At 57.9% G+C, this 21,940-nt stretch overlaps 1 protein-coding gene across 1 annotated transcript in view; it reads right to left on the bottom strand.

Annotated features, from left to right (window-relative positions):
• The window catches only part of PPP2R1A (protein phosphatase 2 scaffold subunit Aalpha), a gene marked incomplete at its 3' end in the record, with an annotated part of 35,462 nt that overhangs the window by 8,805 nt on the left and 4,717 nt on the right, over positions 1–21,940 (bottom strand). The window contains 8 exon segments of the mRNA NM_214024.1: positions 1,429–1,563; positions 1,992–2,062; positions 2,172–2,286; positions 4,122–4,277; positions 4,367–4,514; positions 5,445–5,677; positions 7,916–8,016; positions 10,491–10,581. Of these exon segments, the coding sequence (NP_999189.1) occupies positions 1,429–1,563; positions 1,992–2,062; positions 2,172–2,286; positions 4,122–4,277; positions 4,367–4,514; positions 5,445–5,677; positions 7,916–8,016; positions 10,491–10,581 (1,050 nt within the window).

The following is a 21,940-nucleotide window of genomic DNA, read 5'->3' as shown; positions in this document are numbered from 1 at the left end:
GGTCAAACACGAACTGAAATAAATACATGATCAAAAGTAGGATCACTAGGTTTTCTTTCAAAGGCTCTGTTTCCAGCATGTATAAAACCCTGATGTGTAATTCTGGGCTGAGAGATCATCCCGCTGCCGCAGAATCTAATGATGCGATGGGGGCAGGAGGGGGTGCGCCTGGGGGGGGGGCTCGGATGGGATGCAGTGAACTGGTAAAAAAATGTTTCCTCCGGCTCCCTGGCACGCTCCACCTGAGCACCGCTGTGCTGTGTGTGCACGTGTGTCAGGGGAAGCGACTGAGGGCTCCGGGAACACAGAAGCAGCAGTAACAGGTCACACACCAGCCTTCAGTCTCACCACCTGCCCCGTCACCACCAAGGCCGAAGGAAACCAGGGAGCCTGCCTGCCACCCCTGCCCCACGCAGTCCTCCTGCCTGCCTGGCGGAGCTGCCCACACCCCTGCGCCCCGCTCCCTCCCCAGGCTCCTGCAGCAGCCTCCGGGGGGGTGGTCTCCCTGCACCTCTTCTGGCCACGGCACCTGCATCTTCCTTCCACGTTAGCCTCGGGGTTCCTTCCTAACCCCCAGATTTGCCCCACCTCCTCCCCGCACCGGCTGTCACCCCGCGCCCTCGCCAGCCATCACGGGGTGCTCGCTCTCCTCTTTTGTGCTCCAGGCCAAGTAAACAGTGAGGTGTGGTCACTCAAGGGACAGCGCTGGCCAATGGTGTGTGAACAGAAAACAGACGGGTCTTACTCTCAAGGGGACAAGGCCCGCTGCTGTGGGCTGCCCTGTCCCTTCCCACTGGCTGGGAGGCGGCGAGAGTCAGAGCAGCCACCTGAGACCCACAGGGTGCTGAGGTCGGCAGGGCTAAGCCCCAGCGCAGGCCCACCCCACCTCTGGATCGCTGGAAGGGAAGTAGTCCTCCGCCTCGGTTAAGCCACTGTATTCTGGGGCCTCTATGACAGCATCTCAGCCTGAACGCCGATAAACATGAACACAGCACAGCACCTGTATCACCAGGGAGCCATGGGGAACCCATATGTCCCTTTCCACAGCCCGCCGCCAAAGGTCTTTGAGGATCAAGCCCGTCTTACTCCTTGTGTGGTAACCCCAATGCCGAGACAGAGGTCTAGTGCAGAATAAGGGCAGGTGAAATGAATGCCTAATAAACAGATCCTAATAAATGCCTAAGGAATAGATGCCTAATAAGTAGATGCCTGATGAACAGATGCCTGATGATGAACAGATGCCCGATGAACAGGTGCCTCACATGCAGCCCATCACGACCACAAACATGCAACGCAGCGACAATGTGGGTGCTGGTGGAAGGTCCTAGGAGGTAAATCCCTGGCTGATCTGGGAAAGCGGCTCTGAGCTCAGGGCCTCGCTGGTGCCCTTACCCCACCCTGAGCTCAGGGCCTCGCTGGTGCCCTTACCTCATCCTTCAGCTGAGCCAGGAAGAGGGGCAGCAGGTGCTCGATGGTGTTGTCCTTGCCCAGGATGGGAGAAAGGCCCATGATGACCGAGGCCAGGGCCGACTTGACATGCTGGTTGGCGTCGGACACCAGCTCCTGGGAGGGAGAAGGAAGTGGGAAGCCGCGGGCTGAGTGGCTAAGGAGACTCCGACTCCTATGGAGACTTAGACTCGGCCTGCTTTTGTGCTCACTCCCAGAGCAGGCTTGGTGCAGAGGGAGAACTGCAGGTCCTCACGTGTCCAGCCTGCCTGGAGATCAACGACCCTGCTCCCAGCACCCCCGCCCCCACCCTTCCGATGAGGAGACCCAGGGACCTCTGCTTGCGAGAGAAGCACTCTCACCCCTACGCTCAGCCCAGAGTCTGCACGCAGGGCTCCTCACTGCCCCAAACCCAAGCCTGCCTGGCCCTAGAAGTCTGGGAGCTCGGTTTGCACCTGGCTGCCCCCAAAGCCTCACCTCCACCCTTCCTCCCCGAAGGCTTAGATCTGCTCTAGTTCCCCCCCCCCACCCCCAGTCCCCGATACCTTGATGCAGGGCAAGATCTGAGTCATGATGACATTCTCCCGACAGTCGGCTGAGAGGTTTTCACAGAACTCTGCGGGCAGGGAAAGGGAGGCGGCAGGAGGTGAGACCCGAGGGCCTGGTTCTGCCTTCAGCCCCCTGGACGCCCGCCCACTTGCTGTGTTCTGCTCGCCAGCACCAACCTTTGACCTTGTGGGAGGCTGCGGCCCTCACCTCGGCCTCACAGTCTTTCATCAGGTTCTGGAAGGCGGGGACCAGGTCCGTCTTGGTGATCTCAGGCCCCACTGCTTTCTGGAGCTGCAGGAAGGGAGGAGTGAGTGGGCTTGGCGGTTCTCTAGGTGAATGAGAACTGGCCGAGAGCGAGGCCCCTGGAATCGCTGCGAAGGTCTAATCCCAGCACCATGGGGATTGACCTCAGCCAAGTCGCCGAGCCACTCTGAGGCTCAGTTCCCTCCTCCTAAGGTGCTGAGCTGGGCCAATGGCACAGTGGTCACCAGCGTGGCTCTGGAGTCCAAGCCCCAGCTCAAATTCTTCCTCCTACTTATCACCCACGTGACCTTGGAGGAGTGGCTACACCTCTCTGAGCCTCTGTTTCCTCAAAAGCAACACGAGGACTGCAAGGGTACCTAACCGCACATGTTACCTACGTTAGAAATAACGAGATCGCCTTACTCTGCAGGTCATTCAGGGCTGGGTTTTCTGTTACCTGATCCAGAAGGAGCCTAACGATTTAAGGCGGCTCTCAGTTTTTGCTTTGCAGGATCACATCTACGGCGTGTGGGGGTTCCCAGGCTAGGGGTCCAATTGGAGCAGTAGCTGCCGGCCTGCACCACAATCACAGCAACGCAGGATCCTTAATCCGCTAAGCAAAGCCAGGGATCAAACCTGCATCCTCACGGTTACTAATGGGGTTCACAACCCACTGAGCCAAGCAGGAACTCCCTGGCTCTTTTTGAATCACATCTGTGCTTTTCAAAGCTGGTTACTGGACCCATGCTACTTGTGTAATTAAAGTGAACATATAATGGTTAAGAGGGCAGCAGACACACAAGCTGCCCACCACCGCCCATCTCACAGCACCAGGAAGAAAAGGCGCGTGGATTCTGCGGCACAACTGCTTCCCGAAGCCCTGGCAGGAGGCGGAGCGGTTCCCGACTGAGGGAAGGAGCACCGACCCTGAGGGCCTGAGACCCATCTCACCAGTGTTCTCGAGCCCCAAGAGCCAGTCCTGACTGTTCTCGGCTCACGTCCTCCAGCCCGGCTCTCGTGCACTCATCTTCCAGAACCTGCTGGGGCACCACCTCCTCTTCTCAGAGCCTCCGCGCCCACATCCACCCGCCGGCCTCAGCCCCCGGGACACTTTATCGAGATGCTTCCCTCTGTCCAGCTGATCCTGCCCTTCAGGCTGCCTGCTCCTTGGAGGCCGGGCTGTGCTGAATTCACTGCCTCCCCAGCGCCCAGCAAAGAGCTGGTGCTCCGCAGACGTGTTTGTGGGAGAAGCCAGCTGGGGTCTCCGAGGAAAGCGTGCTGTCCTGGGAGCTGCGGGACCTCGCCCGGCCCGCCGGCCTGGTGTCACACTGACCGGGGTCAGGGGGCTGAACCGCATCCCCCTGCAAGTCTCGGGTTGAAGTCCTAACCCCCAGGACCTCCGACTGCGACGGCAGCTGTAGAGAGGTCTTTCGAGAAGTGACAGGGGAAAACGAGCTCCTGAGGGTGCACCCGAGTCCGGAGCGACCCGAGTCCACAGGGGCAGGAGAGACGAGGACACAGACACCGGCAAAGGCCGGGGAGGGGAGCCATCCACGACCGAGGAAAGACGACTCGGGAGACCAGCCGAGCTGATGCTCTGATTTCCGACCTCGGCCTCGCAACAGGAGGAAGTAAAGTGCCACCGGCTCCGTGGCGCTCTGAGGGGCGCTCACACACAGGCTCTCCCACAGCACCCCGAGTTGCCCCACCCACCCAGCAGGGTGGGCAAGTCAAGTGGGACCCAACGAAGTGACAACAGAGGCCTTACTTCTTAAACACCGACGGGTCCACAGGGCTCAGCAAACCCCGCTCCTGAACGAGGTCCCTTCCCCTGCAGCCGCACTGCCCCGTCCCTGAGATGCTGGCAACGTCCCCTCAGGTACCTCTGTGAACTTGTCGGCCACCATGTACCGCACACGCCAGGACTTGTCCTCCGCAGCCTGGCGCAGGGTGGGCATCACCAGGGCCTCCAGATCCTCCTGGGGCAGGAGCTGGGCGATGTTCACGCACGCCTCCACCGCCAGCAGCCGCACCGAGTCCTGGGGAGAGGGCGGCAGAGGCGCCATCAGCCCCGCGATCCCCTTTGGGACTCGGGGTCCGCCGGGGGCGGGGCGGGGGGCAGACCCACCTGCTCGTCAGAGGCCAGGTTGGAGAACATGGGGATGATCTCGCTCTTGACGTTGTCCAGCTCCAGCACCTTGGCAAACTCCCCCAGCTTGGAGGCTGCGGCCCGCCGCACCATGGGGGTGTCATCTGAGCACAGGTTCCGGAAGTACCTGGGGGTTGGGGTGGGGCTCAGGAGGAGGACTCCCCGGGGCCCCAAGGCAGCACGGACTCAGCAGCCCCGGGGCTCCTGGCTTTGCCTGGTGACGCTGGGCCAGGGACGGCCTGAGTCTTCCCAGCCTTAGATAACGGAGCTGACTGACAGCCTACCCGCCCCACAGGGTCACCGAGAGCTTTTAAAGCCTCGAGATCATGAGCCTGAGCCACTCGGCAGCCGTCCCACACAGGAAGTCTGTAATGAATGGTGGGTGCCGATTATATTATTATGACCACATAAAATGCTCGGCGAGGGTGCAGGGCTGGGGCGACTCCAAGACTTTCCCTTGATCAGAGACGTGGGCACACGCGATCCCTGAGCACGAGCGGGCAGCCAGAGCGGAGCTTCCCGGCACGAGCGATGACTGAGGGCCTGGGCTTGCTGCTCAGTGGTTCAGAGTCGCCGGATGGACAGAAAGGCCCAGAGGAGGGGAGGAAACACAGCTCGGGGAACTCTAACCCAATAAAGGGATTTTCACTGATTCTCCCAGAAGGCAAATCCACCCCATGAGGAATGCCCCGGGCCATCAAGCCAGGGGGAGGAGCTGGCGGAGGGAGGCCTCCCACCCGACCTGCCACCCGAGACAGGCCGAAACGGCGACCCGCAGCACCTGAGCGCTTGAGATGTGTGAACTCTTTTTAATGCTCCCAATAACCCATGGGAGCAAGAACAGCACCCCCATGTCCAGCATGAGGAAGGGCAGCACTTGGACGTGCGCCCACACGTCCCGACACCCCCTCCCCGAGGGCAGGGAGGGGGCGGTGCTGGCTGGGGGCGCTCAGGGGCACCTGGCCCTGGACAGGCCTGCAGGGGGCTGAGGCTGGAGAGGAGGGGACCAAGCTGGGGGGAGCGGTGGCCTTCCGGGGGGCCAGGGGCCAGGACTCACTGTCGAAGCTCCGCCTTGACGGCACTGGACACACGGGGGTAGCAGACGGAGAAGAGGCCGCAGGCCGAGGTGCGGGAGGTGAACCAGTCGCCGCCCGCCAGCCGCTTCACGAGCGGCACGAAGTGGGCCTCGAGGTCGGAGGGCGAGTGCTCATGTGAGATGGCCCGCAGGGACTCCACCGCCTTGTCGCGCACCACCGTCTCCTCCACCGTGGCCAGCGACTCCAGGGGCGGCTGGGGGGCGGAACATGAGGTCACCGGACAGCCCCCTGCCCGCCCCCCGCTGCTCCCCTCGTGGGCTCCTCTCCTCCAAAAGGCCTGCGCCCGGTGTCAGCCTCCACCCAGCCTGCACTCCCCGAAGAACAACATTCACAGGCCCCTGAAGGAGCTTCGGGGGGGGCGAACCCCAAGATTGCACGTGGCACTTTCTGAGGAGAGGAGCACAACCGTCACTGGCCTCTCAAAGTGCACTAGGAACCCCGGTGCCGACCGGAACGTCCACTCCCCAGGGCGCAGCTCCAGGCTCTCACGCGCTGAGTGCCATGAAGCAGGTGCTGCTGCTGCTTTCCCTTGAAGGAACAGAGAACCGAGGCTCAGCCAGCGAGGTACTCTGCCCCCGCCAGTGGGAGCCATGAGCTGGGATCTAAAGCTGGCCACCGGCTCCAGACCCTCCCAGAGCTGAGGACAGAGCTGCTGACAGGCAACGGCCTCAGGCGCTCACGCCACCGGGGCACCCTGGGGCCCATGCCTCCTGACTTGTTACCGTGAGGCCTGGAGGGACATGTGACTGGCTGAGCAATGCGGCCCCTGAGCCCAGCAGACCTAGCACGGGGCGGGAACTCAGTCATTACTGACCTAACGAAGGGGGACTCAACTCATTCTAATCTTCCCACAAAGATGCGGAGATCAGTGGTCTGACGTCCAGCCCAGCCCGAGAGCAGGGAAATCGGAAAGCAATCACAGACGCAAGTGCTTCCTGGGCCCGGGCAGGGAACAGAGGGAAGCCTTGGGCAAAGGGATAGTGCTGCCTGACCCAGAGGGGCCAGCAGACACCCATCCCCAGGGCACGTGCTCCCCAAAGGCAGCACGGGGAGGACTGGGGTTTCCCTCGCTGAGAACGCGCAGGGGGAAGACCCGGAACGGGCGGGGAAGGCGCCCTGGGCTCCAGTCCTGGCTGGCCCCAGGCCCCGGGCCCTTGAGAAGGCGTGGGGCTCTCAACAGTGTTTTCTGCTCTGAGTCCTCTGAGAAGCTGCTAAAAGCTGTGAATTCTCTCCTCAGGAAAAGTGACAAGCATCAGGGGCTGCAGACAGTTCCATGGAGTTCAAGGGACCCCCTGCAGGCTGGCCCAGCGACCACATCACATCACGTCGCATCAGAGGAGGGCATTAGACAGTTCTACTGTGTGTCAAAGGTATGAAATTACCCCATTCACATATGACCTTGTGTGTGTACATCTACAAATTACACATGCACACAGATGAAAGACGGGACACCAGAATTTCACGGTAATTATCACATTTTCCTAGAGTTAATGCTTCATGAATGTTTGGAAGGAAACAAACTACCATCTTTGCTCAAATCCAAGATGCCAACAATTCTAACAAACACCTTATTTCATGCACCACGAAAAGGAAGAAAGCCTGCTGACAGTAACTAACTGTAAACATCCCAAGCGCAGACGCCAACGTATGGAAATGTGCCTTTAGACGTGAAACACAGAATGACTGCGGGGGGACGGAGGCAACAGCTACAGCCCACGGCTCCGAGGAACAGAGAAAACCGGGAACGGAGCTCCCCCTAGGTTCTGCTGACCCAGAATTCAGCACTGGGGCACCTCCTCCCGTCTCTTCTCCCAAACAGCAGTCACATCTGTGTCCCCAGCCATTACCCAGCACAGGGCGGCCCAGGCTGGGGAGGCAGGGCCTGGGGAAGCGTCACTCGGACACGCCTGGAATCCCTGCTCTGCCACCCGACCTTGGACAAGCTGCCTCCCCTCTGTGCTCCGGGAGGCTGTCTATACCCTAAGGGCAGACACGACCTCATCACACGGGGCATGATGACAGCTAACATCTGTCAGCACCTGCACAGAGCAAGCACCATGCTGAGACCACTGCTGGGTCTGTTCTAAGGTAAGCGTTAATGCCTCACCCTCAACAGAAGAGGAAAGCATAGCACAGAGAGGGTAAGAAACTTACAAGTCACACAGCAATTAAGCGGAAGAACCCAGCCCGACCTCAGCCTCATGTGCAGAGTGCCAGGAAGGACCAGCTCTGGTCAGGCACGCCCGATCGACGGCATCACCGATGCCAGCATTTTCGTGACTGCTGTTTTAAATGCCACTGCTGACCTGCCAGGGTCAAGTCAACATCCAAGGCCGATGTGTTCCACGGGGATGGCCTGCGCCCAGGCTGGCGGGACCGTGGGCCAGACCCCACCAGCGGCGGGCGGGGGACGGTCCACTTCCAGACTCACCAGCAGGCAGTGCACGTACTCGGGGCCTCCGACCAGCGTGGTGAAGGTGCCCAGCTGTTCCGCCAGGGCCAGCAGGACCTCGTCCTCATCGTAGATGGTGTCTGGGGGACAAGACAGACAGTGTCACAATCCCGCCCCAGGTCTGACCCCGGCCCCTCCGTCGCCCAAGCTCAGAACAAGCAGGCTCCACACCGCCTCCTCGAACTGGCAGCCGCCCTCCGCTGTGCGGGCAGAGATGAAGACACAGGCTGGGGTCGGGCAACAGAGCGCCCGTGACTAGGGGTGGGACGCTGCATTCCGTTTCTGCAGCTGCACGCCGGTGCCGACCACCTCCGCCCTCAGGGAAGGGCACAGTGAGGCACCAACAAGGCCTGTGTCCGAGCGCAGGGCCTGCCCTGCAACTCTCAGCTCTCGCCCTCAGCGCTGTCGCTGCCAGCGACGCCTCCCGCTTCGGCCTGAGGAGCTCTTCTCCGTCCCTGCACACTCAGGTCGGCTACTGGGTCCTGGAAGAGTTCCAGGATGCCCCCAGAAAGGCAGGTCCCTTCTCTGGGCTCACGGCCCAGCCACGCCGCCTCTGCGGAGACCACGTCTCAGGCTAGGACCGCCCGAGCCTGTGCCACAGCTCCTGCCAGAGACAGCACGGCACGGCGGGCACTCCGCCTGCTCAACGTCGCTGAAAGAAGGCGACCAAGAAAGAACTGCTCTGCCCCAAGGCCTAAACGCAAAGGCCTTTGGCCAGCCCCCCCCCCCCCGCTCGCCGAGGCACTGGCATCCCTCGGGTCCACTGCCACGTCCTGAGTTTACGAGAGGCAGACTCCCCGTCTTGTGGACGGTTCAAGTCCCGCTCTGTGGCTGTGGGGCAACTACCTTCACCTCTGAGATTATCCCCTCAGCCCCAGACGACAACACGGTTGTTCTGACTGAAGGGAAGTAGCTGCTTTCTGCGAAGAGCTCACGTGGGCCCAGCACAGGTCCGCGCTCTAGAAAGCTCCGGCCAGCGTGGCTCCACCCGCCGTGCGCCCGGGCTCCCTCTGCACGCGTTCAGATCACCCTCCCTGCTGTGCCCACCTCCCAGACTCAGGCCTGTCCGCGGCCTCGGCTCGGACCCGACTCCACCTCCAGGCCAGACCCTTGGCCAAGCCCCACACAGCCAAGTAAACACACAGGAGCTGCCAGCACCTGATTCCTACCCTTCCCGCCTCCACAGAACTGCCTTCCCAGCCTCCCCGTCCTCTCGGCCTCCTCCGGCCTGACCCAGATCCGTCACCCCCAAGCTAACGGGGCCTTGCGTCTCCCCCACGTCGCCACGGTCAGCCCCGCCTCCGCTGACTATTTAGTCCCGCCAGCTTCCCTCCCGGCTGCACCCCCACCACCTCATCAAAGAATCACCAGCAGCCTGTTCTGTCTTCGTGGATCAGGCTCTGCATGGAGCTCCAAACCCCCCAACCGCACGGGGAGTTAGGTCCTCCTCGCCCCCCTGCAGAGCGGTGGAGTGAGGTCACCTGCTCAAAGTCACCTGTCGTCACACGTACAGATGCCCGCCATTCACATGCATTCAGAGGTAGACACACCTGTGCCCCTCGGTCATGCACCGTGACTGCGGGCAAGGCCCAAAGGGTCTCTTTGGGCCTCAGCTTCCGCCAGGGTTGAAGGACTTGGGGGCAGTGATCCCTGCCTCCCCTGCCCCGTCCCCCACACCATCACTTGGCCCCGGTGAGAGGATGGGACAGGGAAGAAAGAGCCTCGTTAGGGACAAAGCTCGGTGTAACTCGGAGTCTTCTCCCGATTTTAATTAGTATAAAGTCAAAGAGGTTATAAGAATGATGAGAACAGAGGATGTAGGATTAACTGGTAATCCGGTCCCAGTGAGACACTGTGCCACATGCTTTCAGTCTATCTTCGCACACAGGACAGTGGAGAACAGGAAAACGCTGACACCCAAGCGGCACTTGTCACAGGCCACCTCATTTAGCCTCCATTGGGCTGTGCCACAGTGCCCCCATCTCACACAATCAGAGACAGGTGCACGTGGGGCACCGCCCGAGGTCACACAGCGAGGATGCGGCAGAGCTAGGATTCGAGCCCAGGCGGTTGAGACCCGAGCCTATGCGGTGAGTCATTCACCAACGCTGTGGAGTCGGGAGCCGATGTGACCAGACACCTATCCCCCCTGGGTGACCGCCAGACTGTGTGACCAAACACTCACATCACCGGGCCATCCTCAGTCTCCTCCTCGACGGGTGAATGAACCCAATCCCGCCAAGAAAGGGCTCGGGGCACCGCCTGGCCCAGGACAGCACGTGCGGAGCGTTCACTGTTATTATTACACGTTCATGTCAGTGCGACTGCGCGTGAGTCTGCCCATTCACAAACACTCCGCGGAACAGTGGGGTTCGGTCCCTCGCCTCAAGTCCCCAGCCCCTGTCTGCTGGAGTGGTGACTCAAGGGACCTCCTTGCAGCCGCCCGGCCCCACGCCCAGGGCCTGGCGCAGGGCACTCACAACCTGTTAGGTCCACAGAGAGGCAGGAACCAGCCCAGGAGCCCCCAATGCCCCGGGCCCCGAGTCCACCGTACCTGTGAGGAAGGGCAGCAGCTCACTGCGGGTCCTTTCGACCCCGAGGGCCAAGGCGATGGTGGACAGCTTCTTGATGCTGTTGAGGCGAAGCTAATGAGAGGACAAGAAAAGGAAGGGAGAATGTCAGCAAGCCCAGATCTCAGGGAGGCAGCTCCGGACCCAGCCTGCCCCTGGAAGCCTCGCCAGGCACGTGTGCGGCACTGGCTAATAACCTGGCAAACCTTCCAGGCGGTTCTGTGACCTTGACTCATTAAACCACCAGGGAGCAGCAGGCTCCGCAGAAGCACCCACTGGGTCTCACTGAGCCAAGGCCCCTCGTGGCACGTCCCAAGACCACCCTGTCCGAACGGCGCCCTGCCTCCCACGGCGCCCTGCCCCCTTCTGCCTGCGCCCCCTGCGCCTCGTCCTCTAACCGCAGCGGCCACTTTCCCGGCTCCCTCTGTGTCTCGCCCCCACAGTCGCATTTTACTCTCACGACAAGCCAAGGGCACAGGGTTCTCAGGCCTGTTCTACAGAAGAGGAATGAGGCTCAGAGCGCAAGTCCCTGCCAAGGGACCCACAGCTCAGCCGGCGTGGAGCAGGGACGGAAACCCAGCCCTTCCAGCTAACAGTGATGACGACAGAACAAACGATACAATGACACTGCTGTAAACTCAAGACCCGTGGAGTTCCCACGGTGGCTCAGCAGTAATAAACCCGACTAGTATCCACGCGGGCACGAGTCTGATCCCTGGCCTCGCTCTGTGGGGCTAAGGATCTAGCTTTGCTTAAGTGGAGGATGTAGGGGGAGACTCAGCTTGGACCCCACGTTGCTGTGGAATAAATGCCGCCAGAAGACAGTCCGAGTCCTCGCCCAGCACTCGGGACTGTGAGGGCGTCTTTACCGGTGCAACTGTGTGTCTCCAGTGAGACTGTCCTGAATATAGGGGGGGCCCTTGGGAAACGGCAGATTATATATAACACACACCCACAGAAGCAATCACCAGCCCACATGGTCCCAAAACCCTGTGATGTTGTATGAAAAAGGTGGTGAGGAGTTCCCGTCGTGGCGCAGTGGTTAACGAATCCGACTAGGAACCATGAGGTTGCGGGTTCGGTCCCTGCCCTTGCTCAGTGGGTTAACGATCCGGCGTTGCCATGAGCTGTGGTGTAGGTTGCAGACGCGGCTCGGATCCTGAGTTGCTGTGCCTCTGGCGTAGGCCGGTGGCTACAGCTCCGATTCAACCCCTAGCCTGGGAACCTCCATATGCCGTGGGAGCGGCCCAAGAAATAGCAACAACAACAACAAAAGACAAAAAGACAAAAAAAAAAAAAAAAAGAAAGAAAAAGAAAAAGGTGGTGTGCGCATTTTTCTGAGGCGAGGCCACCACTGTCTTTCTTCGGGTTCTTAACGCTGTGATCGCAGAGCCCCTCAGCCCCTTGAAGCGGGGGGGGGGGGGGGGGGGGCGCGGAGTTCGGCCCCTGCCCTGCAGCAGGGTGAGCCCAGGACAGAGCAGGGGGAGGGAGCCCTTGCACCCCGCCCACCCGCTTGCTGCCCTGCTCCCCTCTGGTCCGTGGGGAGAAGGGTGCCCCTGGGCCTGGCGGCTGACTCACGCACCAGAGTGCGTCCCTCCACTCCCAGGTCTCACAGCCCCGGGCCACCGCCCTGGGCGACACAGGAGGGGAGGGCTTGGCGTCCTGGGCAGGCGTCCTGACCGCTGAGTTGCCCCCACGGCGGCCAAAGGGTGGGACTAGCCGTGCTCCCTGGGACGAGAAGAGCAGGTGCACCCGGACACAGACGCTGAGCCTGGGACCGATACACGTCGGGGGGTGTAGGACCTCCAGGGCAGCGCCGCAGCGGAGACCTAACTCCAGGAAGGATTCCCGGTTCTGGAGGCAGGAGGGTGGAAGCGAGGGCTGAGCGGGCTGGGTCCCTGGCGAGGCTCAGAGAAGAGCTGCTTCGGGCTCTTCCCGCAGCTGCCGGCGGCTCCGGGGCTAGAGGACGCGTCGCCCCATCTCACCCGACTGCACAGCCCTGGCCTCTGGGCCCTCTCCGTTCTCTCTCCCAGGGTCCCTGGACTTGGGGCAGCGTCTCCTCTCCTCTCACCCTCCCCCGCCCTCGGCCCTTCCAACAGCAGGTGGGTTTGCCCCACATCGGGCAATGCTCAGACACCGCTGGATGTTCGCTTCTGACGGCAGCCCCACAGGCTAAGAGGGTCTCCCCCCACTTCAGATGCCAGGGGACCCACGCCTTCTGCCTGACTTGGCTACAAATTGGTAGTAAAAGGATCTCAGGGTGAAGGATCACAAGGCCTGCATCTGATCTGTAGCCCACAAATTAAATGTATCAAGAGACAGGCCACAGAAACACATAAACTACAAACTATGGCCCCTGCCCCAACTACTCAACTGTGTCCTTGCAGCAGAGAAGCAGCCAGAGACCCAGGGTGTGGGCGAGTGGGCATGGCTGCGTTCCCAAAAAACCACATCTGCAAAAAGTGGCCATGGGCAGAAACTGGCCCATGGGCTGCAGTTTGCCAGCCCTTATGCTACTCTGTCAATGGTCTGCATGTCTGGAATTTTCCATAGAAAAATATCAGAGTGGGGATTGGCTCAGTTGCCTGTTTCTCTCCAAGTTGGATCTCTGTGTTCCCTCAGCCAGGCCAGGGCGCTAAGGATGCAGGATGCTGGCAGGGGGCAATCACAACAGCAGCAGCTAAGTGACTGATGGCTGCCACTGTGCCTGGCTGCTGTGTTCAAGTGCCTGGCACGGACAGTGAACAGTCACTCCTTAGCACTGTGCCCTGAGGTCACCCCCCTTTAAAGGGAGGGCACTGACGTGCAGAGACGCTGTCTGCACTTGGTGCAAAGGTGCAGAGCTGTGTCCAGAAGCCAGGAGCCCTGACTCTCAATCTCAACAGCCCACTGTCCCTTTGCAAAGATACCCAAGGAACGGACCCGGGAGAATGAGGCCATCCCTGCCACGGTGGAGAGCCCCCTTCCTTCCGAGGCTGCTGTCTTGGGAGATTCTGGTTTTGTTCCACTAAGAATGTCTGCTGGTCTCTTCTGCAAACGGCACTGTGAACGCCTGAGAAAGGTGGTGCTTTAGATGCGCCATCTGGGTTCAAGGCAAAGCTACTGCACGTATTAGCCGTGGGACCTTGGGCCACTCTGTACCTTTGTGAGCCTCGATTTTTCTCACCTGTGCAATGGGGCGTTATAAAAATACCTATCCTCAGAAGGTGACTGTGAGTACAAAGCGAGGTGACCCTGGAACCCCTCGTGCCAGAGGAGAGTGGGAATAGCAGCAGAGGCAACCTCAGACAGGGAACAGCATCCTGAGTTTGTTCAGGTACCAAGGACACGCACAGCAGCTAGCTAGCTGTCCACCGATGGCTCTTTTCCCTTCTCTCACAGTGACAGAGTAATAACTATAAACATCTCCACGGTTCTATGTGCCGGGCAGTATTCTAGGCGCTTCAGTGTTCTCACGCATCTGATCCTCACAACAACTTCGTGAGATAAACACAGGATCGCCCATTTTACGGCAGAGAAAACGAAAGCTCACACAGCTCTTAGGTGGCAGGAATTGAACTGCAACCACTTGGCTTTAGCCAGTATCATGGATGCATATTTCTGTTTTCTGACGTTTTTCAATTTAGGGGTGTGCCACAGGCCTCTCAGCAGGTTTAAAAACAAACACAATTTTGAAACAGAGGTGAACACCACAAAGCTAGAAGAACCTGCAGGAGAAGAAGTGGGCGAGGAACAGTGCTGATCACCACTGCGGACAGAGCCCAGGCTTTGCCGGCACCATTTACAACAGGTGCCGCACCACCCGAACTCACGGCTGAAAGGAAGTGAAAGCTGAGTGAGGGCCTGATGAAAACAGAGACATCGCTTTTCCCACCCAAACTCACAGAACCGCCCTGCATGCTAGACGGGCCCCAGGTTACGCTCCTGCGCTGGGCTGTACCTGGGCTATTCCGCTCACAGCCTGTGGTTTCCAGCTGTGCGCATGAACCCCTGTAGGCACATTTCTGAGTCGCCTCTGCGTTTGGATGAGACCATGAGACCAACGTGTGGCCGGCGAGATGCTGTTGGGAACGGCGCATGTGTGTGACTTCTAGGACGTGTCCTTCTGGGGAGATGGGTTACCCCTCCTTCCCTCCTTCCTGTGGGAGTGGGGCCTGGGGGTGACCTGCGGAGGGGGAGGGCAGGACGGAGGACACGCAGACAGAGTGCAACACGCGAACGCCTGGGACCCCGACGCCTGAGCGTGCCATGCCAGCCTGGACTGCCGCCAGACCCTGACCACGAGTCGGAAGTAAACTTCAGGCTCACGTATGTCTCGTTCATTTAGAGTTTTCCTTCTCTTCACAGCCAGACGTAATCCCCACTGAACCAGCAATAACCTTGTTCTGGGCAAAAGGCCGGCCGAGGAGCCTCCCGGAAAGCTTTTCTTCTTTCATAAAAGGAAGGAGGACGAGAACCTCCGTGTCCTGGGTCAGTCCCTGCTTTCAGTTTGGTTCCACGAGGACAGAGGGACAGCAGACGATGGAGCAATCTCGTGACCACAGGAAGCAGGTCAAAAGAATGGCCTACTCTGACCCAATTCTGTGATATCCTTGGGCTGCTGACCTTGTTACAGGAGGAAATCACGAACCCTCACTCGTTTAAATGACGGGGGCCTAAGTTCTCTGGAATGTTCCCGAGAGAGCACCTGTTAATATCAGTAGGACACCTTCCTGTCCTTTGATCCTATCCCAGCCATGAGACTGCGCTGTCCCCTGGCGTGTCCCCCTCAGGACCACATTCCACGTCCATGGTTCCAGGATCAACTATCACCCTGGGCTGGGACGGCCTGCATCCCCGGCAGCCCTCAGCCGGCCCCGTACACGGAGACAGGGATATGCACTCTCCCTTCCCACCACCACCTCCAGAAACAATGCTACTCCTTGACTGCTAGGCCACCAGGGAACTCTCTGCTACTCCCCCCCCCCTTTTTTTTTTGCTTTTTAGGGCCACACTTGCAGCATATGGAAGTTCCCAGGCTAAGAGGCCCAATCGGAGCAGCAGCTGAGGTCTACACCACAGTCACAGCAATGCGGGATCCGAGCCGTATCTGTGACCTGTGGCCATAAGCACCACTCATGGCAACACTGCATCCTCAAACCACTGAGCGAGGCCAGGGATCAAACCCACATCCTCATGGATACCAGTCGGGTTCGTGACTGCTGAGCCACAACAGGAACTCCTCTGCTACTCACCCTTCCAAATCCACTTCACGTTCAATCCACAGGGCTTCCTGACATGCACCTGTGGAGTGTGACCCCACAAGCCGAGCAAAACCCAAAGACCCTCCTCGAGACTCCAAAGCCCCGAAGGATCTGGCCCTGCCTGATGCATTCTCACCTCCCACCCCTACCCCTTGACCCCTGGGTTCCCGTCACGAAGGTTCCCCCAGAGAAAATAAAGTGCAAACGTCGTGTGCCTGGGTCGCTGTGCTGGACAGCAGAAACTGACAGAACGCTGTACGTCAACTATAACAGAAAAAAATTAAAATCTTACAAAAAAATAAAATAAAACGCAAAGTCCCTGTCAGCCCAGGGTGTCACACTGCTGGTCTGCCGCTTCCTCAGCCTCAGAACCCCCTGGCCCTCCAGGGTCCCATCACTTCATTCAGGCCCCGCTCAAGCTCTGCCGGGTAAATCTGCGGGCCACCACCGCCCCCCACGTACCTTAACTCCATCGCTTCGGACCCTTAACGCCGGGGGAGGGGGCCTACCCTCCGCGCAGCTGAAAACCTACCATCGGCCTCCCCCATCCGAGGCTTCCCCTCTGCAGATTCAACCACTCTCAGACCATGTAGCACTGGAGTATTTAGTACTGAAAAACCCACATAAGTGGACCTGCGGTTCAAGCCCGTGTTGTTCCAAGGCCAGCTGTACTTCTTCATTCACTGTGGACCCTTCCCCACTAGCATGTGGGTGGGGCGGGGGCTCTGTTTTCTACACTCTGTGCCCCAAAACCCTAGGATAGCTCCTGGCACAGAGTCAGAGTCCAATAAATATGAGCTACATTAATGTTTTTAAGTAAAGATCATACACAAGCCGGGGGCTTGTCTGGTAGAGCCGGGGGCTGATAATGATGGGGCGGCGGGGGCTGCAACGTGGCTGCCTCAACCATGAGCCTCGGCCCCAAGACGCCCTCCGCCTCCTATAAAGTCCCAAACACTCATTCCATGAAGGATGGTGGTTTTCCATGAACGCAATGCGTGTGGGGGTGGATGGGTGTAAAGAGCTAAGCGCCCACCTGAGAGTCGTCCTGCATCACCAGAGAGTGACACGGGGGCGCCCTGACCTCTATTTCCGGAGCATGTGAATTTTTTTTAAGTGAGGAATGAGCGTGTACTCTGGCTTCACCAGCTAAGGGTGGCCGGGCAAGTCCCGGGCACTTCAGAGCTTGTGTCCTCCCTCTTAGTCGGTTAGTCCAACAGTGCCTGTCTCGGAGGATCGCTGGCGGGAGCAAAGCAGGAGACTCAGAGGCAGAGCCTGGGGCGGAGCAGGCACCCCAGGGTTCACCCTTATTCTTATCATTTTTCCTCATGCATTGGTATTTCTTGAGCAGGGAAAGAAAAAGGGAAATTAAAGCAGAAAGAAAAAAATAATCTTCCCACCTCCTTGGACACTGCAGCACCAGCAAATACCCTGCAGAGCAGTTTGCCCTGCGTTCTAGTTATTTATGGACATTCCTGTTCCCACGTTGGGAAGGTGACTTGTTTCTGGGATGAGGAAGGAACACGACTGTTAACAACTGGGGATTCATGAACCTAGGACAGGGCTGGGCCCATCGAAAAGCACAAATACAAATATTTTAAGTTTTTAAAAATGCAACTACCACTTAGAGTGCTTGCGATGCACCAGGTACAGAGTTAGGGCCCCTCTGTGCGTTCTCTCTTACAAACCGGCAAGGCGTGGAAACAACTCGAGCGTCCACGGGCAGGTGACCAGATGGAGCTGCGGGACCCAGACACAACGGCATACTCTCCAGCCATCAAGAGTGAAATCCTGCCCTCTGTGACCACGCGGATGGACCCTGAGTGCATCATGCTAAGCGACACAGAGAGACAAAGTACCACGTGTTCTCTCTCATGTGTGGGCTCCAAGACATACCTTCACACACAGACACGTGTGTGTGTGTGAAGTTCAAAGGTACAAAGAGCAGATCAGTGCTTGCCAGGGGTGGGTGGTGAGAGAAATGGATGAACTGTTTTGGAGGGAGAGGGTTCCGTTTAAATAAAATGAAGACACTTTTAAAAGACCTGCGGCGGCACGGCCTTTGCCTCCCGCAGAGGCGGGTGCAGTGGGCTCGGAGCGGGGGCAGGTCTCCCAGCCCAGGCCCGGCACAGCCTGGAACCCAAACACGTGTTCTGCATCATCCCCCTCTACCAGCTTCCTTTCAAACCCCCAGATGGCAGCCTTACTCCTCAGCTCCGCTTCAGTCCCCACGGACCCCCTGAGAAGCGGGGGCCCGGGCTGTCCCATTCCTGAGGTGCGGACGCCGGGGCGGGCGCTGCACTGCGTCCGGCGGTGCTGAGGCCCGGCTCTATTTACACAGTTTTTCTCTCATTCAATCCTCCCAACAGCCCTGCTGAGGACGTCCGTCTTCCAGTCTCCTTCTCACTGAACAAGAAAATCAAGGCCCGGAAGGGGTGAGTAACTGGTAAAGTGGCCAGACCAGGATCTGAAGCCCTGGTCGGCCTCCACCAAGCGCACTGCCAGGCCTCACTCTGTCCCCACAGGGCCCAGCCTGGTGAGAAGAGTGCTGTCCTGAGGGCCAGTGCCCCCGGCTAAGTCGTACCTAGGAAGGCGCCGGGGCTTCCTGGGCTGCGTGACTCTGACTGAGTGTCCTTATGTAATAAGTGGGAAGAATTTCAGACCGAAGAGTCATAGCCAAATTGAGAATCTGATTTAAGCAAGCCAATTGTCAAAAGACTCTTCTGGAACAATCAGGGAAATCCGATTACGAACTATTAGCGGATACCAAGAAGCACTGTTAAAACTTGGTTGGGGTGATAACGGCACTGTGGTTATTGAAATGTCTGCTGTTTTAGAGGTAAACAGTCAAGCACGTAGGAGAAGATATCTGGGGCTTGGGATTTTAAAAATAGTTCAAAAAAAAGGGGGGCAGGGAGGAAGAGAAGAGGTAAAAAAATGGGGCAAAATTTTGAAAAAATTGCTTAATCTGGGTCCAATACTCCTTGTAGTATGTGTTTGAAATTTGACAGTCAAAAAGCATTTAATGGGAGTTCCCATCGTGGCGCAGTGGTTACCGAATCCGACTGGGAACCATGAGGTTGCGGGTTTGGTCCCTGCCCTTGCTCAGTGGGTTAAGGATCCGGCGTTGCCCTGAGTTGTGGTGTAGGTTACAGACGCGGCTCAGATCCCGCGTGGCTGTGGCTCTGGCGTAGGCTGGTGGCTACAGCTCCGATTCGACCCCTAGGCCTAGGAACCTCCATATGCCGCGGGAGCGGCCCAAGAAATGACAAAAAAAAAAAAAAAAGCATTTAATGAAAACGAGCACCTCTACCAGATGGCTTTTGTGAAGAGTCAACGAACACACACAAAGCACTCAGCAGGGTTCCTCAGCCTCGACACCACTGGCCTCTGGGGCTGGACCGCCCTCTGTGCGGGTGTGGGGGGCACGGCAGGATGGTGGGCAGCACCCTGGCCTCTCCCCACCAGCTGCATCTCCAGACTTGTGTCCCCCAGTAAGAACCACTGCTCTAGAATAACCATTAAGAGAATGGTTTCTTTTAAATGCCTGAAGCACCTCACTGCTGGTAAATGAAGCCCCCACTATTTCACCACCACCGCCAGGAGGCACTTATTTAACTCTTAGGGAATTCAAAGCCCTGCTCTAAGCATTTTCCGCGTACTAACCTATTCAATCCTAACACCCCATGAACCACTACATCAAAGGTGATTCCCATTTTATGGATGAGAAACCGAGGCAGAGAGCCCCTAAGCAGCACAGAAACCTGGCCTCTCGACCAGTGAACTACATTTTAAGAGACAGGGTGCCCCACACACCTGAGACACTGCAATCCCCCCGCTGGCTCTGGCCGGCCGGGGAGGCCTCAGGCAAGGGAGGCCTCAGGCAAGGGATGCAAGCTCTCTGGCCCTCACTCGCCCAAGCCTCAGACAGTGAGCGACCATGACAACTGAATGAGGTCACCGCGCACAGAAGGAAGGCCTCCTCTGAGGCAGCCACTGAATGTGCCAATTCCACCGCATCTCCCCAACCAGGTGGATGTGCTTCCTCCTCCCCATCCCCACCTCACAGATGAGGAATCTGGACCCAACAAGAGGAAGGCGCTGGTCCAGGGCACACAGGGAGCAAACCGGCAGAACTGGGATTCCAACCTCGGTCATCCTTGACGCCTCCTTCCACACCACGCGCCACACAGCAAACCCTACACCCTTCCTTCTCAAGGTACCCCCAACCTTGCCGCTCCCTGCCTGAGCACTGGCCCTGGGAGCTCGGCAACGGCACACCCATAGGTCTGTGTGCGCCTGCTCAGCGGGGAGCCAGAACAGGTCGCTCCTCTGGCTCTCCCAGCTCACCAAAGCCCCTGCCCTGCTGGTCCCCAGGACTCACTCCATCTGGTCCCAGGCTAGTCCTCACCTGCCACCACTTGGCCACCCGCCCCGCTTCAGCCCTGCTGCTCTCTGAGCTCGCTGAGCACGCTCCCACCTCGGAGCTTTTGCACCAACTGCCCGAACTGCTTCCCCCACCCCATCTGCACCTGCACCCCCCCCCCCCCAAGGCCTTGCTGGGACAAGTCCTCAGAGCAGCCTGCCCTGAGCACCTGACCTCAGGCGGCAGCCCCGGCCTCAAGCTAGCCCCCGCCTTACTTTGCTTCTTAGCAAAATCACCGCCACTGCCATCACATCATAGACCTACCGGCTGCTCCTCTACTAAAATCCAAGCCCCATAAGGGCAAGCAGCCTCGCTGCTGTGCTCCCTGCTGTACCTATCCCAGCATCTAAAACAGAGTCTGGAGCACGGGAGGTGGTAAATAAACAACTGCTGGACCAAGGAACCACGACCACAGGGTTTCGGACTCCACCTGATTCCTTGTTCCCAAGGCTGGCTCTCAGAGCCCAATTTCTGTCACCCCCCTCCCCAAACTGTACTCCACCCTCAGGTCTCAGGCTTCCTTGGGAACCTCTCCTGGCTCCTCCACTTCTCAGCTGCATGAATTTGGCCAAGTTATTGAACTTCACTGGGCGACTTCCTCATCTGGAAAATGGAGGGGAGCACAGGCCCTACTTCAAAGCACGGCTGTAAAAATTCACTAAGATCCTAAATGATCTGCCCTTTTACAGCAAGCAGCACAGAGCGAGCACCCAATAAACGCCAGCTATCACTATTATTTATTCAACCCTTTCTGCACTCTTGAATGCCCCAGTCGCTGTTCTCAGACCTGGTCTCGGCTTCTTCCTTAGGGATGAATCAGAGCCAAGCCCTGTCCTCAGAGGGCTCAGAGGTGGCATCTGTGCTTTCTATCTCTGACTCTTGGTTTCATGTTCAAACTCCGGATACATGCAGATCAGCATATGCCTGCATTGGAAGATTTCTAAAAAATATTAAGTGAAAAGAGCAAGTTGCAGGACAAAATACTTAGTATTGAAAAATACATACATAAAGAGAGTTCCCATCATGTCTCAGTGGGTTACGAACCCAACTAGTATCCAAAAGGATGCAGGTTCGCTCCCTGGCCTTACTCAGTGGGTTAAGGATCCGGCGTTGTCAGGATGTAGGTCACAGAAGTGACTCAGATCCCACATTGCTGTGGCGTAGGCCGGCAGCTGCAGCGCCAATTCAAACCCTAACCGGGAACTTTCATATGCGGCAGGTGTGGCCCTAAAAAAAGCCCCCCCCCCAAAAAAGATTAAAAATAAAAATAAATACACATACAAATGTTCCCACTGTGGAACAGGATTGGCTTTGTTTGCCGCAGCTGCGGCACAGATCACAGCTGTGGCTTGGATTTGATCCCTGGCCTGGAAACTTCCAGGTGCAGCCAATAAGGAAAAAAAATACATACACACAACACAAACCAACTTTATTTCTTTCTCAATATATGACTAGAGCATGGCCGAGATTCAGCACATTCCAAAATATAATGCAAGCCACAAGTGTAATGTTACATTTTCTGGTAGCATTAAAAAAGTAGGAGGGCATGTGAAATTAATCTTAATATATTCTGGGGATGGGGCGATGCACTGGGGGTTTGGGATGGAAATGCTCTAAAATCTGGTTGTGATGATCACTGTACAACTATAAACGTAATAAAATTCACTGAGTAATAAAAAGAAAAATCTTAATATGTTCTGCTGAACCCAATATATCAAAAATATCCTTTCAACACAAAATCAACATAAAAAGGTTTACCAAGCTG

The sequence above is a fragment of the Sus scrofa genome, chromosome 6 (assembly GCF_054392235.1).
Source record: "Sus scrofa isolate SSC_HxYL_T2T_F1_AM1 chromosome 6, Sscrofa_HxYL_maternal_Yorkshire_Landrace_v2.0, whole genome shotgun sequence".
Taxonomy (NCBI): domain Eukaryota; kingdom Metazoa; phylum Chordata; class Mammalia; order Artiodactyla; family Suidae; genus Sus; species Sus scrofa.
Note: the sequence above shows the minus strand (reverse complement) of the source record. Positions and strands in the feature narration are given on the sequence as shown.